General features: G+C 36.2%; 1 protein-coding gene across 1 annotated transcript; it reads left to right on the top strand.

Annotated features, from left to right (window-relative positions):
* Positions 1-7,116: 7,116 nt before the first annotated feature.
* On the top strand, positions 7,117-15,767 carry LOC127658232 (tumor necrosis factor receptor superfamily member 10B-like). The gene is made up of 9 exons (XM_052147416.1): positions 7,117-7,229; positions 7,618-7,686; positions 8,697-8,754; positions 11,260-11,367; positions 11,524-11,742; positions 13,141-13,251; positions 13,364-13,395; positions 13,498-13,621; positions 14,583-15,767. Exons 2-9 carry the CDS (start codon positions 7,618-7,620, stop codon positions 14,813-14,815), a joined length of 954 nt encoding a protein of 317 aa, XP_052003376.1. The 5' UTR covers positions 7,117-7,229; the 3' UTR covers positions 14,816-15,767.
* Positions 15,768-15,962: the final 195 nt, after the last annotated feature.

Genomic DNA, 15,962 nt, shown 5'->3' on the forward strand with positions numbered 1-15,962 from the left:
GCAACCATCATCAAAAGTTAACCAACAAGAGTCACGTTTTTTTAGTGAATCCAGTCACTGCCTCTAGTGGTGGTAAATGCAATTACATCATACTGTGCTCAATGCCCAAAGGAGAACAAATACTCTATGTGAGATTTTCCCTTGTGCTTGTGCAGAGCAGCTATGCTGTTTTCACTCCTACACCATGTCATCTTAATGGCCGTTAACCGAGTCCTCACAAGATTATTTGCGAGTCCATCTGCAAACGGGTATCAATCATGTTTTCTGATCTTGTCCTCCAACTGTCTGAGTCATCAGATTTTCAGCACTGAATACAATCACTTTTGATTTCATACGTCTGGTAGAGATTCACTGAAAAAATTTTCACCAAGTTTCCATTTCCTAGAGACTTTGAGCAGCGAGGGGACATTCGCTCACTTATTACTGCTGCAAGAACCATTACGCACTGCTGTAAGCCGTGGGTTGATCGGGGTGTTATGCTTCCTGTCTGAGCTGTTTTATATACTGGGCTGTTGATGCTAATGAAGGGTGGAGGTAACTGTAGCCTGCACGTCCCCCATTTCTGTGCTGTCTTCCTGCTGCTCAAACCCCGAATTCACATGAAATATGTGACATTTCATGCAAATGGCATTGGGCTGTTGACAGGCAGCTTTAGAGTCTCAGTTCTATGTGCTCTTAGATTAATGAACTCTTTCTTCCACTCTTGCTGGTGGAAAACATGAGTGATGGTGGGTGAGGTCATACGAGTGAGGCTTGAGAATGTTATGGCTCAAAGTATGTGTTAGAGAATTGAGCATGTTAACCACTTCATTATTTCCTTCTCACAATTCCGCTCCTTTCATTTGCTATCGAGCTAAATTATATTGAGCATTTGTAGGAACGTTTATTTCTGCTGTAGGAGAGAAATTATGATAGTAGTTCTCTTAAGGGTGGGGAAAATATTGAGATAGTTTGAATAGCTCAATATTTCAAATGATTTCAAAAGTCTGTGGAAAAAAGAATCGTGTGAGTAGTCGTAACAAAAACACCAAACTCAGAATGAACTAAGAATAACTGCGCAAAGCACAGAAGTCCAGTGCAGATGAAAGAGAAACAAGTGAGTAAAAGATAGCAATATATATCAGTTTGAAATAAATATACACTAAGCATAAAGAATTAATATTATTGTATTGGGACCGAGATATCAATAAAATAATGTATTTCTAGGTCCCTGCTGATTCCCACCCATGATTCATAGGACGTTCATATAAATTGCTGTATGTGTAACACTACTCTAGATGTGCAACCCCATATTCAATCCATATTTCACCTTTCCATGCATCTATAGTTCACCTTTTACTATTCTTTGAGCTTTTCTGAGACCTTGCTGGTGACTCTGATGGCTTGTGTTGATGTAAAAATCATTCTGTTTGTCTGACCTGTAGTTATCATTGGGAATGTCTCTGCTGTTCTTAAAAGAACACACCACTACTGTCGATCAAGACAACAGAGCATGAAATCTGTCATTGCAGATATGCTGAAGAGTGATTCATGTGAGAGGTCTCCTTGATACTAGAAAGTTGTTTCCTTTAAAACAAAATGATTTATCGATTGGTCTACTTAGGAAGACTTTTTGCCTGCATCATAAAAACATTCTTGTCTTTCCTATTTTAGGGCTGGGTTACCAGGACTTAAGCCACGATTGTTTTCAGTAGAGCCGCAAATGCTTTTATCATCATGTAGTGATGTCAAAAGTACCAGTGCTTTGTTACAATTCATTCTGAAATATAAAAGTATTAGAAAATTAAGTAATATGTTTATAAATGAATGAGACCAGTCTTTCTTTATTATCGATAACAGCAAATACTAACTCAATTCAGCACCCTCACGCTGACTTGTTTGTGGATGTTGTGTATGTGCATGCATGCAAGAAGAGCTCCAATGACTAAATGCCTTGTCTTGGTGAGATAAGTGAAACTGTGTAGAGTTGGTCTATCCAGATGCAGTAAGTACCAAATATTTAGATATACAGTAAAACCCTAATAAAAGGGTAATACAGTATGCAGAGGTGCTTCAGGAATTTGCTAAATTTAAGTCACAAGCCAGGATGTTTGCATTTTTGCCAAACATCTCAAGTCACCATAATGCCTAGCAAACTTTGGCAAAATTAGCAACTCTTTTTCCACATAAGCAACTATTTTAGCCTATTTACAGCCTGCTATCTCCTAAAAAACTTAAAGCACCCAACGAATTAACAATAGGCTATCAATTGTGTACAATGTGCATTTAATTATGGAAAGGTGAAAGTGTCAAAAAAGTGTTTTAGAGATTTACTATATAAATGACATCTCACAGATGTCATTTCAACTTTTATTATAAAGTGTATTTATATTCCACATATCCACAAAGGTTTAGGCTAAGCCCCAAATATACACAGACAAACCTGTCTACACCGGACGTGAGTGGTGTGTCGGGTCTCGTCAAAAGCAACAGAACCCTATTTTAACCAGTGATGCTGTCTATACTGGAAGTGGATGCACCGACAATGAACGGGTGTCCCGTTCCATTTTGCGCTACACTTGCAAATTAAACAGTTTAGAACATTTGCGTCGATGTGTAGTGTAGACATCCTCAAGCCTTTGGGTCACATCAACCGACGAGCCCGGTGTTGACAGGGTGTGACCCTAGAACCGCCCCTGCCTCTGTTCGGAGAATTCAGTCATGTGCCCTTCAATCTTCGGATTTATCACGTGTTTAATCGCATTTCATTATACTTATAAATATATTATTTTAGTTACATTATACTATCATATCGATATTTCAGATCCCCTAACCTAAACCCATTCCTAATTTTAACCACTTATCAGCAATATAAAACATGTTTAAGGCACTTGACTGAGTGGTGAATAAATAGTTGTCAGGCAAAAAGTTGCTATAGGGATGTATCACTATGGGGATGGTTGGTCAACTGGAGAATTATTTTGTTGAGAGTGAATTCTTGATGGGTTAGATCTATTGAAGAAAGACGATCTTCTTAAAGACCCCCTGAAATGGCCTGACGAATGCAATTTTCTTCCCTGCGTCGACATATTTTATATTAAATCTGTATATATTCTGCTATTAGTGTATCAGTAGGAAATATCAGTTTTAGATTTCAGCATTTCCTTTGCAAATAGAATTGATCAGAAGAACAAAGAGTCCTAAAACAGATGGTGTGCCCCCTACAGAGCCCAGATCTCAACATCAGAATCAGCTTTATTGCCAAGTATGCTTACTCATACAAGGAATTTGATTTGGCTTCCAGTGCATAACAATACAAAAACAGCAGCAAGACATAGATAATTAAAGAAAAACATAGAATAATACAAATAAATAATTATACATATACGTACATACACTCAGACGTAGTGCAAATCTAATACAAATCCGTCATATAAAGAACAAAAATACAGTATATTATGTACAGAGTAATATACTGTATTTTGTTCTTTATAGAATGTAAATTATATAATCATTTAATAAGTCTGGGATTACATGAAGAGACAGAAGCAATTAAGGCAGCTTAAATAGACAGAAGAACTGTGGCAAGTTCTCCAAGAAGCTTGGAACATCATATCTGCCAACAACCAAGAAAACGTGTCCCAGTGTACCTAGGAGAATTGATGCTGTTTTTGAGTGCGAAGGTTATCACACCAAATAATGAATTATCTTTTTTATATTGACTTTTTATTATGTTAATTAATAAATGAAAAATAGTTCTGGTATTATTTTTGAAGACATCCTCACTATGCAACATTTTTCACAACTGCCTAAATCTTTTGCACATTACTATAAATCTATTCCCTGGCCCAGCAAAAAGTATAGTTTGCTTTTTGGTATTATGGAAAGGACATTTTCATTCTCAGAAGCATTTTATTGGACAAATTATATGCCCTTTTGTATTAGAATGATCAATGTTTTTGACTAAAATCCACCAAACTTTTGCTTATTTGATTTCAGGGGGTCTTTAGAGCAAGATCCAGATGGGTTATACCTACTGAAGAAGGATCTGGAGAGTGAGATGCTGAGGGTTAGATCTAATGAAGATTGAATTTTCTTGAGCATTATTTCCTGCTAATTATCTGATTCTGAGTTAATGTTTTCAGCAACATCACTAAATTTGTAATAATCAGCTCCTCTCTGCCTTTTGGGAGAGTCTTGTCTAATTCTAATCAAACGCCCACTCAGTCTAATAGTTTTAAAAGAAACTGACAAACTGACATCCCGTTGGCTTTGATGGTCATTTATATCTGTAGTCAAAGAAAGAGTTTGAATGTAAGCCACAGGCTGACTTCAGAAATAGAGAGAAAAACTCTTTGAGTAAGTCTGACAGAGACTTTTGAAGTGCCAAATGTGAAATAAATGAAAGAAACTTCACACAGTGAAAATGAAAACCTCATGGTTTTGAATACATGGTGCTGTATATCCAGTGTGTAAATTTCCGTTGCAGAAAAACAAAGCAAAGGGGGAAAGCTTTAAAACATTTATGTTTACAGTACATATCACTTTCTATGATGAGCCAGAACAGAACTTCATCTTATGAACAATATGTTATGAACCATCCTCAGGTTATTTTTCTTTTTATCTCGTTCTGTTATTTGCATACTGACTGATAACGGCATTGTATGTTTTCCTTAGGTGTTTCCCTTGAGCACACTGAATTTCTGTCGTGTATTTGCAGATTAATTTTGTTTTATTTATTTTTTTCTTCTTCTAATGATCATATAAGACAACTTCCCTTTAAAACACATTTTGTGTTTACTGTATAAAGGGGTTATATGGAAGTGCCGATTTAATCACAGCCTTACGATTTTGGTGTCTGTAAAAATCTTAGTTTGATATAGAAAAAAAGTAACTCGAACAGTTAGTCAACTAAATTAATTTATGAGAGAGATCTCAGGTGACCTTTCAGTTGTTAATTTAGAATGTTAAAATGAGATTTTGGGGAAGAGGGTTTGTTTCTTTGTGAACTGAATATTGCTAATCAGATTTTTCCTCAGAATTTCCAAATAAAATGCATTGTAAATAACTGAGCCATTGTTCATCCACAGAAAATTAGATTTTACTTGTTTTGGAGCACTCTGCTAAACTGTGTAAGACTATGTATGCATGTGTAAATGTATAGTGTGTGCTCAAGATTTCTGCAATGATTAAGTTGTTGCCACAGCAATTTACTTGATGTTTGTTGTTATATGACCTTAAGGTAAAAGTCTCTTATGAGAATTCTGTAAACAATTCAATTTGCAGCATAACCACAAATCTGGTCTTGTATGAAAATGACAATAGTACGCAGCCAGGAAAAATGACTCATTGGAACTAACTGAATTCACCATGTTTCTATATCTTAAAGGGCTTTTGGATGCCTCAGATTTGCCTTGGTTGCAAAGAAAGCATAAAATCCACACAAAATCTCTTCACTGAAATAATAACGGAATTTGAAAAAGAAGAGAAAATGCTTAGAAAGAATGCTTATATGCAATAAGAGTATGAATGTTATGATACTGTAATACAGAGGAGAGTGTAGGGGGAGAGTAGCAGACTGGTCTCGTAAACATTAGTAATGTTCATTCTATGAGTCTAGGTTGCAGCTGAGTAGTGTATGCTCAAATGCTGGTCCTGGACAAGAGAATGAACTCAATTTTAAGTTAAATTCTTCCAAGGGTTCTCTTTGAATTTACACATGTGCCTCCGTGTCCCAACAAAATGCTCCAATAAAATTCTGTCTGGTTCTATTAAATGTAGATATAGTTTACAGAGTAACTAAACAGTTGAAAAGTACCCTAGGACCCAACTGTGTCCAAGTGGACATTTTACGAAGTGTCCAAACAAATTAAAAAGACTGCGACAATGGAATATGTGTGGCTTGATTGAAAGAGTTCCTTTGAAAGAGTAACAGGACTATATGTACACCAATCAGCCACAACATTAAAACCACCTGCCTAATATTGAGTAGGTCCCCCTCATGCCGCCAAAACAGTGCACTGCTACCATACGATTGGCTGATTGGATAATCGCATGTATGATTGTTGGTGCAAGATGGACTGGTTTGAGTATTTCTGCAACTGTTGATCTCCTGGGAATTTCACACGCAACAGTCTCTAGAATTTACTCAGAATGGTGCCTAAAACAAAAAACGTCCAGTGATCGGCAGTTCTGCGGATGGAAATACCTGGTTAATGAGGTCAACAGAGAATGGCCAGATTGGTTTGAACTGACAAAGTCTACGATAACTCAGATAACCACTCTGTACAATTGTGGTGAGAAGAATATAATCTCAGAATTATATTCTGAGATGTGGGTTGGTGCTGTTTTGGTGGCACGAGAGGGACCTACACAATATAAGGCAGGTGGTTTTAATGTTGTGGCTGATCGGCGTATATATAAATACTTATGTATGTAACTCAAAGCCAAACAGGAATTGCTCACTTCATTGCAAGTGCACTCAAGACTGGAGCTTTAAAAATATTTCAAAATAAAGGTTACTGCTGAACAAACACACTTTGAGCGGTGGAGTTTTTGTGTCATAGTGTTTGATTCATGTTTTTCTATTTCATTCTGTTTTTTTCCTCTAGTATCTGTTTCTCTGTCACTCTGTCACGCACTCACTTAATAAGGTAATACTGGAAAAAAGCATTGAAATGGCAGAAAATGAAAAGAAAAAACCCCCACAGACATTTGTGTGCATGTGGATGTTTGAGTTTAAATAGTTAGATGTGACCTTTTGTCTTTAAAATGCTTCATGATTGTGACATTAAGTCTGACTGAGAGCATAATTCAAAGGGAGTTTGCTGGACATAAAACCATAAATTGCAGATGAGTTCTGTGTATTCATTCATGCATGTATATGGATTGTCTCATGACTGTATATTGTCATGAGACAATCCAAAACTAACACAATTTTAAATACACTCATATTGTGAATGTATCTTGGGGTCTTAATCAAAATAGTAATAATGAAACAAATGAAACTGTGCCACGGAGATGCAGAGTATAAAGCGATTATCTATTGCTGCACTTGCCTCTTTCTCTTTCTCTCTCTCCAAAATAGTAAGCAGGAGAAGGGCAGTGTGAGAAAGAGAGGGAGGAGAATGACAGGAAGAGACAGCAGGTGAGGAAACAATGAGAAAAGTTGAACATACAGTAAGACAGACTGGCAGAAGTGGTAGTAATTGAGTTGGAAAGCATTTGAAGACAATCTGGATCCTTGTGAGGTACTGATTATTTTTACCTTCATGTTTTAGTCATTCAGATTTTTTGCTTGTTTATTGCTGCATTTTATTAACTTTCAGCAATAACATAAGATGCGATGCATAAAGAAAATAAACATCTTATTAATGTACAATTTTGCATCTGATCCATCAATCTAACCCCCTATTTAGGAACACTCAGCTTACCTCTTTTTGCGGTGCAAAAGATGATCTTGTGGAACTTGAAATATTTCTGTGCTGAAATAAGTTCATTCTTTCAGTAGTTTGATTGCATATCACAAACAGTCAGCACTTTTAAGTGTTTTGATCGATAAAGAGGGTGTGATAATAACATGTATGTTTGCTGTTTATGCTGATGACAATTTTCCTGATATAATTGTATTTTTTACAGATGGTTGTTACAGTGTTAATTGTATGCATGGTGATGCTGACAGGTCATCTGATGTATGGCCTCCCTATGGTAAATGAATTGTTTTGAACATTCTACATATGCTAAGACAGTGAGTTACACAGACATTTAGAAGATCTCTGTGTTCAAATTAATAAACAAATCTGGATTCAAAATGAATCATCAGACTATGATCTTGGTCGACTTTTAGCACAGGACCCAAGTGTAAATGTGTTCTTGTGCTTAAAGCGTGACTTTATTGGCAGTGTTATTTTAGTCAATGAAAACGAAAACTAACTAAAATATATTTTGTATAAAAACAAATAAAAACTGAAATTAATGGAAATAACTGAAACTAAACTAAAATACTTTTTCATAACTCCAAAACTAACTAAAATAAAATAATCTCGAATTCATTTAAGTTTTTGACACAATTTGGTGAATATGGGCAAAGTGGGACCATTTTGGAAAATGATCTTTTCTTGACACTTGTGATTATGATCCAAATGCCATATAACCTACAGTAACATTTATACCTTTGAAGAAAGCTTAGGATGTCTTCTACCATAGTCAAAAACCAAAATTAAGAAATATTAAAAACTGAATCTCTTTGAAGATCCTCTTTTGACCAAATCCCAGATGTGTTTAAACTGCAGGGACTACTGGTAAAGTGGGATATATATATATATAAATTCATTTTCTTCTACAATTTTACATCATAACATTAAGTTAACTTGTTTATAAATATAACTAGAATAGATGTTTGACTTTTTAAATTACCCCTGTAAACCCTCAGCTTTTGTAGCCATATAAAATACTAAAACTAATGTTAAAACTAACTAAATTGAAACTAAAAAACACTGAGAAAACAAAAACTAAACTGAAGCTAACAGACAAACTGTGAAAACTAAACTAAATTGTAATGACAAATTGAATATAAAACTAAATTAAAAATCCCAAACTATAATAACACTGTTTATTGGTTGCATCCATTACTTGCTACATATATTTTTTATTGTGTCGACTCTGTTACCATGGCAAGCTAACACAATCACCCACTCTTTGTTTTTTGCTTTGTGCAGGATGGTAGAATCAGATATCCGAGAGCCTTGCCAGGAGATACATCTTTGTGTCCAGCAGGTGAGACAGAGCCTGTTTGAGGCAGTTATTCTCAGAGTCAGTATCTTATATCTAGCATCACTTTCTCTGAAACCGTCCCTGTTTGGCGCGCGTATTTCTGGCAGAACACTTCCCAGGATTACGCATGTGGTCTGACGAAATTGCCCAAGAAATCAATGTTTTTTATGATGTTTCTCTACATCGTGCGCTCTTCTTCCTTTCTCTCTCTTTCTCTCATATCTCGTGATGGGAAATGGTGTGTCTTTGACACAGAAGAATAAACCACTTCCTTCATTAGAATGCTACTGCCTGTCTGAACTTCTAACGTCCTGTTTTTGATGCAGATTCTCATCTCTCCCCTCGAGAGACATCAGTCAGCAACTATGTGCACGAGTGTGTGCATGTACGTGAGTGTGTGTGCGAGCTCTCACATCCGCCTTTAAGCACTGACACACGCAGAAATTAAGCATATGCCCTTTAAGCTGAAGTCTGGGTACAGTCAAAAGAAAATGTAGCTATTACACTTTTATATAGGTTATGCCAATCAATGTAGTTTCGACTAGATGTTGAGCAATCATGTTTGCTGGGAAAAGTGTGTCTGTGTTTGTGCAAAGTTGCAAATTGTTGTACATTTTAAAGATGAAGTGTGTAATTTTTGTTAGAATATTTTCTCCTGTCCCATTTCAGTATGCAAAAACAGCTATAATTAACCCATTGGTTGGTTGATTCCCTGAAAAGTGTGAACACTCTGGCTCTGTGGCACTTTCAAAGCATTGCTATGTTTGTTTGAACATAACAACTTCCTTTTAAAACAGTTATTTTTGTCAATCTGAAAAGGGTGAACTTTATAAAACTTTTCAGCTTGACTCATGAATATTGATTATGTGGCATAGTTTTGTAGTTCTTTTTGGTGATCTCATTGTAAATTTGGCAACAGTAGGTTGAAAGATTGCTTACCAAAATTCGAACCAATGCCCCCAGTGGCTGAAGCTGGAAGTGTTATTGAAAAGAAAGCAAATTGTATTTTTAGCTGTAAACGGCAAAACATACTGAACAAAGTTGCATTGAAGTGCCTTGACGAGTGCTGTTCGATTAGCTATTTTGACGTATTTCATACTGAAACAGGAATTGGGGGCGGGACATGTCAAAAGACTCATTCCATTTTTGCTATCTTTTCATGTGAATGATGGGGGCTGGAGGGGATGGGTTGAAACTTGCCTGGCTATTGGTCAATCAAATTGCTCAGCCCTCAGGGCAGGAGTAACGTCGTAAGAGAAGTGAAGTTGTTGCGAGTGGGGGGGCAAGTTGTTGTTCTTTATTAAAGATTAAGAGGGAAATCCTTTAAAAAAATTACTTTCACGGATTAATCAATTATAATAAAAAAACGGCAACATCCAATAAGAAAATAAGAAATTGTCCATTTTTAATTCATGGTGAATTTAACTGTTCTTCCAAACCTAAACCCCAACCCTAAACCTAACCGCCAGTAGAGAAATAAAATTAATTTTAGAGCAAAAATGCAACCCGCGAAACGCAGTCAACATTGTTTATGTACACACAATTACTTCCTAGTTTCCCATTGGTCCAGAACCTGTGTGTCTGAGACTGTTTGTACAATGCACTTTCAATAGCTCTAGAGCCATGGTATTCAACAAGCGGCCAATGGGCTGCATCCGGCCCACAAAGCATCTTTTTGTGGCCCCTGTTATGTTGTCATGACATAAAATTATTAACATGCATGAATTGTGAGGTCTCGATTTTCAAGAGCCTTTAAGGTAATTCTCAGTATTGTTAAGTTACTGGCCCATTATAGAGGAAAAGAAATGGCAAAATAATTTATTAAACTTCAAAGCCGTGATTATAAATCTGATTATAAACTATAACAAACAGAAACAGTTGATAGAAACAGTTTGCGCATACTCTCAGTCTTATGGAGCTAGTTTTGGATATTTCTGTCATGTTTTGGGGGTACTGTATTTCTTCTGTGTGTGTGTGTGTGTGTGTGTGTGTGTGTGTGTGTGTGTGTGTGTGTGTGTGTGTGTGTGTGTGTGTGTGTGTGTGTGTGCGCATGTATTTAGCACTTTGTGGGGAACAAATGTCCCCATAAGGATAGTAAAAGCTGACATTTTTGACTTTGTGGGGACATTTTGTCTGTCCCCATGAGGGGGGACAGACAAAAGCTTATAAGTCATACTAAATTATGTTTTTTGAAAATGTAAAAATGCAGAAAGTTTTCTGTGAGGGTTAAGTTTAGGATGGGATAGATATATAGTTTGTACAGTATAAAAATCATCATGTCTATGGAAAGTCCCCATAAAACATACACACAAATGTGTGTGTGAGTGTGTGTGTGTGTGTGTGTGTGTGTGTGCGTGCGTGTGTGCGTGTGTGTGTGTGTGTGTGTGTGCGTAAGTTGAATTAAAACATTACATTTTTACTAATTGTTCATTCATTCTTGTCTTATTTCATCTTCTTGTTCTCCACTTCCTATTTTCCTCTTTGTCTTCCTGTCTGTCAATCTCTCAGGATATTACCTATCAAAACACAGGTGTGTTCCATGTTCCCCGGGATTCTTCACCAGTCAGAAGAACAGAGAAAACAGCTGCCACCGCTGTTTACAGAGCTGCAAACCTCGTATGAATGCTTAAGATACCTACTGAACCATCATTGCACATAAACAAGATGAACTAAGATTATAAACAGGAAGTATAGCAAAAACGTGCTTCATTTTCTAAATAAGTGTGTGTGTGTGTGTGTGTGTGTGTGTGTGTGTGCATTTGTGTGTGTTAGACTTCAATAAGGAGGTGGTAAAGGAGTGCACAAACACATCAGATGTACAGTGTCGCTGCCGGGATGGTTTCATTTGTACAGGCCAAGATATATTCACAGGCCACTGTCGCACTTGTGAGCCGATCACAGCATCCACCCCAGACCAGTCCTCCACCTCCGTTAAATTCCCCTCTGTCACCATTTCAACCACTCGCCCACATGACCCAAAGAGACGGCTGGGTAAGAGCACTGTTTGTCTTCTATTTAGTGGTAATATTATAAACCTCTGGAGGGCCATATCCAAAATTTGGTCCAATTAGGATAGCAACATATACTTATCAACTTTACAAGGGTGAAGAAAGTGCTTCTCATATCCAAAGACTGTGCGCACAGTCCAGTAAAACTCTACAGTATTTTGGTGCAAATTCATCACTTGATAGAAATCATCATATAAAAAATATGACCCAGACTTCATGATAAATGGGTTCACTTGAAATGAGGATAGGCAATGATTGTGTTGTTTTGTGTGGTTAATTAATGTCTTAATGGAATAGATCAACCAACACTGAAAATTATCTCGTCATTTACTCACCCTCATACCATCCCAAATGTGTTTGACTTTCTTTCCTCTTCAGAACACAAATTAAGATTTTTAGAAGAATAGTTCAGCTCTGTAGGTCCATACAATGCAAAGTAAATGCTGGCCAGAACTTTGAAGCTCCAAAATGCAAATAAAGGCAGCAAAAAAGTAATCCATATGATACCAGTGGTTTCTCACCCACACCTATCATATCGCTTCAGAAGACATGGATTAAACCACTGGAGTCATATGGATTACTTACAGAAGCGATATGATTAGTGTGGGTGAGAAACTTTTTTAGTAACTTATTTCCTATCAATCTCCACTTTCACATTGTTTTTGGCAATTCTTCGGGCATAACACCACCTACTGTGCACAGAGGAAAATTTATAGTAAAAAAGGACTTAACTATCATATCGCTTCAGAAGAAATGGATTAAACCACAGAAGTCATATGGATTAGTTTTATGCTGCCTTTATATGCTCTTTTTTTATCTTCAAAGTTCTTGTCACCATTCACTTTGTATGGCATTGTATGGACCTACAGAGCTGAGATATTCTTCTAGGGTGAACTATTCCTTTAATAAATAACAATAATAGAGTTTAATTTTTTATTTTAAGGACATTTTTGTTTATTTTTGTACAAGAAACAATTTGTCTATATAAAATCTGGGTCATGAAGCAAAACCAGTTGAGAACCAGTGATCTAAATATTATTTTGGTTCTACCCGATGTAAGGAAGGCTGTGCTTAAATGCTTATTTCCACCAACGCAACATTGTCAAAAGTATCTCTCTGTCTCTCTCGTGTCTAGATGCTAAATGTCATTCTGCAAAACTCCTGCAAGATATGAGACTAACTTTAAGGTTAGGGGTAGGGTTCCTGGGATTGACGAATGTGAGTCTTGTGAGACCTTTTGTAGAAAGAGGGCTACCATCTAGACATGGCTATTTCTCTATGTATCTTTCTCTTTATTCTGTAACTTTCTTTCTTTCTTCCTATTACTTTCTCCCTCTCTTGCATTGCTGTTTCTAAATCACTTCCCTCATGTATTTTTTAGGAGTTTTGGTTTGGATTTTATTTGGACTTATATCAGTAATGTTATCCATCGTTTTCCTTGCCATCTTCCTCCGACTCTGCAGAAAGAAAGAGAAGGAATGCTTTAAGCAATGTGAGTAACACACTCACGCATGAACACAAACAAATTTCTTCTCAGTTATTTTGCTGGATTGTTGGCTGACTGCTTAGAAATTGTCTAAGAAACTGTCTGTCTTCTTCTGTAGTTGTCAGAAAATGCTCATTGGTTAATCTAGAGGTAAGCAGTGAGTGAGAGCACATTTGTGCAGTAAAATAACACTATACAAGTCATGAGTTATCCCAGTTATCTTAGTTTCTGACTGTCCCTGTATTTTTTAAGATGCAGAGTGAGACCACGCCTCCTCCAAACCAACCAATTGAGCAGCCTCATGCCCATAACACAGATGGCTCTTTTCATCAACCAACCAGCTCTGAACAGGCTGTGCCTCGACCTGGCAATTTAGGTGCTATAAAGAGTTATTTCTTCATTCTCTTATGATTTTCTATATTTAATAAAACACTTCTCCTTTAAGAAGCAAAACAGTTGCAGTGTCATAAATGCATTTAACATTTTGTAAGGAATGCTCAATTGTGGCATAATTTTGATAACCACAAAATACAATTTTGTCTCGTCTTCCGCTTGTTTTTAAAAAAGGGAAAAATTGCGGTTTCAATAAGGAACTAAAAATACAGGTGAATGGGGCCATTACATAAACATTGAAATAGAATCGGTTTCTAAATTATGACTACAGAACATAAACATTATACATGTTTACTTGATTTTAGTGTTGTAAAATCAGGGATTTACCAGCATTACAGCATTTGCCAGATTACTGAGGTTACAGCGGAACTGTATGTCGCCATGACAACAAAATTTTAATTTTGGATATAACTTTTTAAAGCAATTTTATTACACTGAAGTCATATTAACGCATTTAATATTCACATCTTGTGGTTATATGTTTATGGACTGGCCCCATTCACTTTCATTGTAAGTGCCTTACTTCATCTGCAATTTTTCTTGTCGACGAGAGTAAATTATATCAAGATCAAGTAAAAAAAGTAGCAGTAAATAACCCTCCATATATCATAGCCTACTGTATGTATTCTAGCATATGTTTATTGTGCTATTACATTATTTAGGCTGGTCTCTTTTGATAAAATCACTGTTTCATTGTTTTTAGAGTTGATTTCATATTAGTTACACATTCACTCGCACTCTGAGAAAGTGAATACAGAACTATACTGACAGATAAAGGTCACTCTAATGTTTCTGCAGAGCCACTAAACTGTATTGAACCCATAACTAGATAGGCCAAGAAGAATAGAAAAAAGTGCAAAAGTATTATGACAGATCTTAATTCCTAAATGTCTGTGAAATGCACAAATTGTATGAAAAGACTCAAACTTGTCCCTCTCTCATAGGCCCTCTCCACATCTACGGTCCCCAGACAGTTTTTGTTAGTTTGCTCAACCAGTTTGGATGGGATGGAGGAGAGAAAAAAACACATGAACTCCAGAAAGAAACTATAAATCACCCTCAGTCTCCCCCAGCCCATCTATCTGAGGAGGAAGGAAGTAGAGAGAATGATTTCTTCATCTTCCCTTCTCAAGAGCAAGGGAAAGAGTGCCATATTTCTAAAGAAGAGGTGCTGTGAGAGATTATGGAAGTTCCTTCTGAACTGGTGAACTACTGTGTGTGTGTTTTATTTTTAACTGATGCTTCATGAGTAGCCAGTATTAAAACTCTAACCCTGGCAGGGGATTTAATCTAGAGAGCAGGAGGCTGGATTAGGTAACACAGACAGTATGGATGAGACTTGCATTCATGCAACTTTGAAATATCACCCATAACTTCATGCTTAACTGTTTCTAAAAGACCAGACTTGCAGGCTTGACCTTATTGGATGTTGTTGATGATAACATGAAGAATCAAGATCAAAGCTTCCAGGTTGCTTCTGGTCTTTCACGTCATGATGACTTAATAACCCACGGGCCCAAATCTATATCTCAGCCAAATATAAATATTTGTTGAAGAGTTTGAAGGCAAAGATCAGGCATAAGACACTTGGAAGACCTAAGAGATACTGTATATACTGTAACATGTATTAGCTATTTATGTTAAATAAAGTCCAATACAATAGTGATGTCAATAACTGCACCCTGCTGAAAAGCTTAGGACAGCATCTTGAGATTTAACATTTGCTGTTATTAAATAGTATGTTTTTATTTATTCTAAGCCGTTATTAAAATTATAATAATTTGTTATCATTGTACTGACAGTTTTTTGCTCTCACGCAGTTTCTCAGTCTTTTATCACGTTAAGTCCCTGATGGTTAATGATGTCAGGGTTCTTCCTCTTTTCTTTGTTATTTCTGTGGTACACTTTTGAAATATGCCATCAAAAAAACATTTGATGACATTTTGATGGTGGTCTGGAAATGTCAACATTGTTCCTTATTGAGTTCAATACACAAGCAACTCAAGCACAACTCAGGAACACACAAAGCTATATGTGTTATCATGTTAATATGTTTTATATTCACAGGAATACAAATTCTTACAGCTGGTATTGATTGTAAAGTGCAATAGCATCAATAAAAGTTTATTTTTTCATATTTTTTCCAGGAGTCATTTTATTTTATGCAATCGGGTAGTTGACATGAAATACTTTTGGGAAAATGTGTGACATGCAATATTTCATCTGAAATCATTTTAAACAGCATTTAGCTGTTTCTATTTTTCTATTATTACATATATAATGTATAAACAAAACATATATATATATATATATATATATATATA

The sequence above is a fragment of the Xyrauchen texanus genome, chromosome 17 (genome assembly GCF_025860055.1).
Source record: "Xyrauchen texanus isolate HMW12.3.18 chromosome 17, RBS_HiC_50CHRs, whole genome shotgun sequence".
Classification (NCBI taxonomy): Eukaryota; Metazoa; Chordata; class Actinopteri; order Cypriniformes; family Catostomidae; genus Xyrauchen; species Xyrauchen texanus.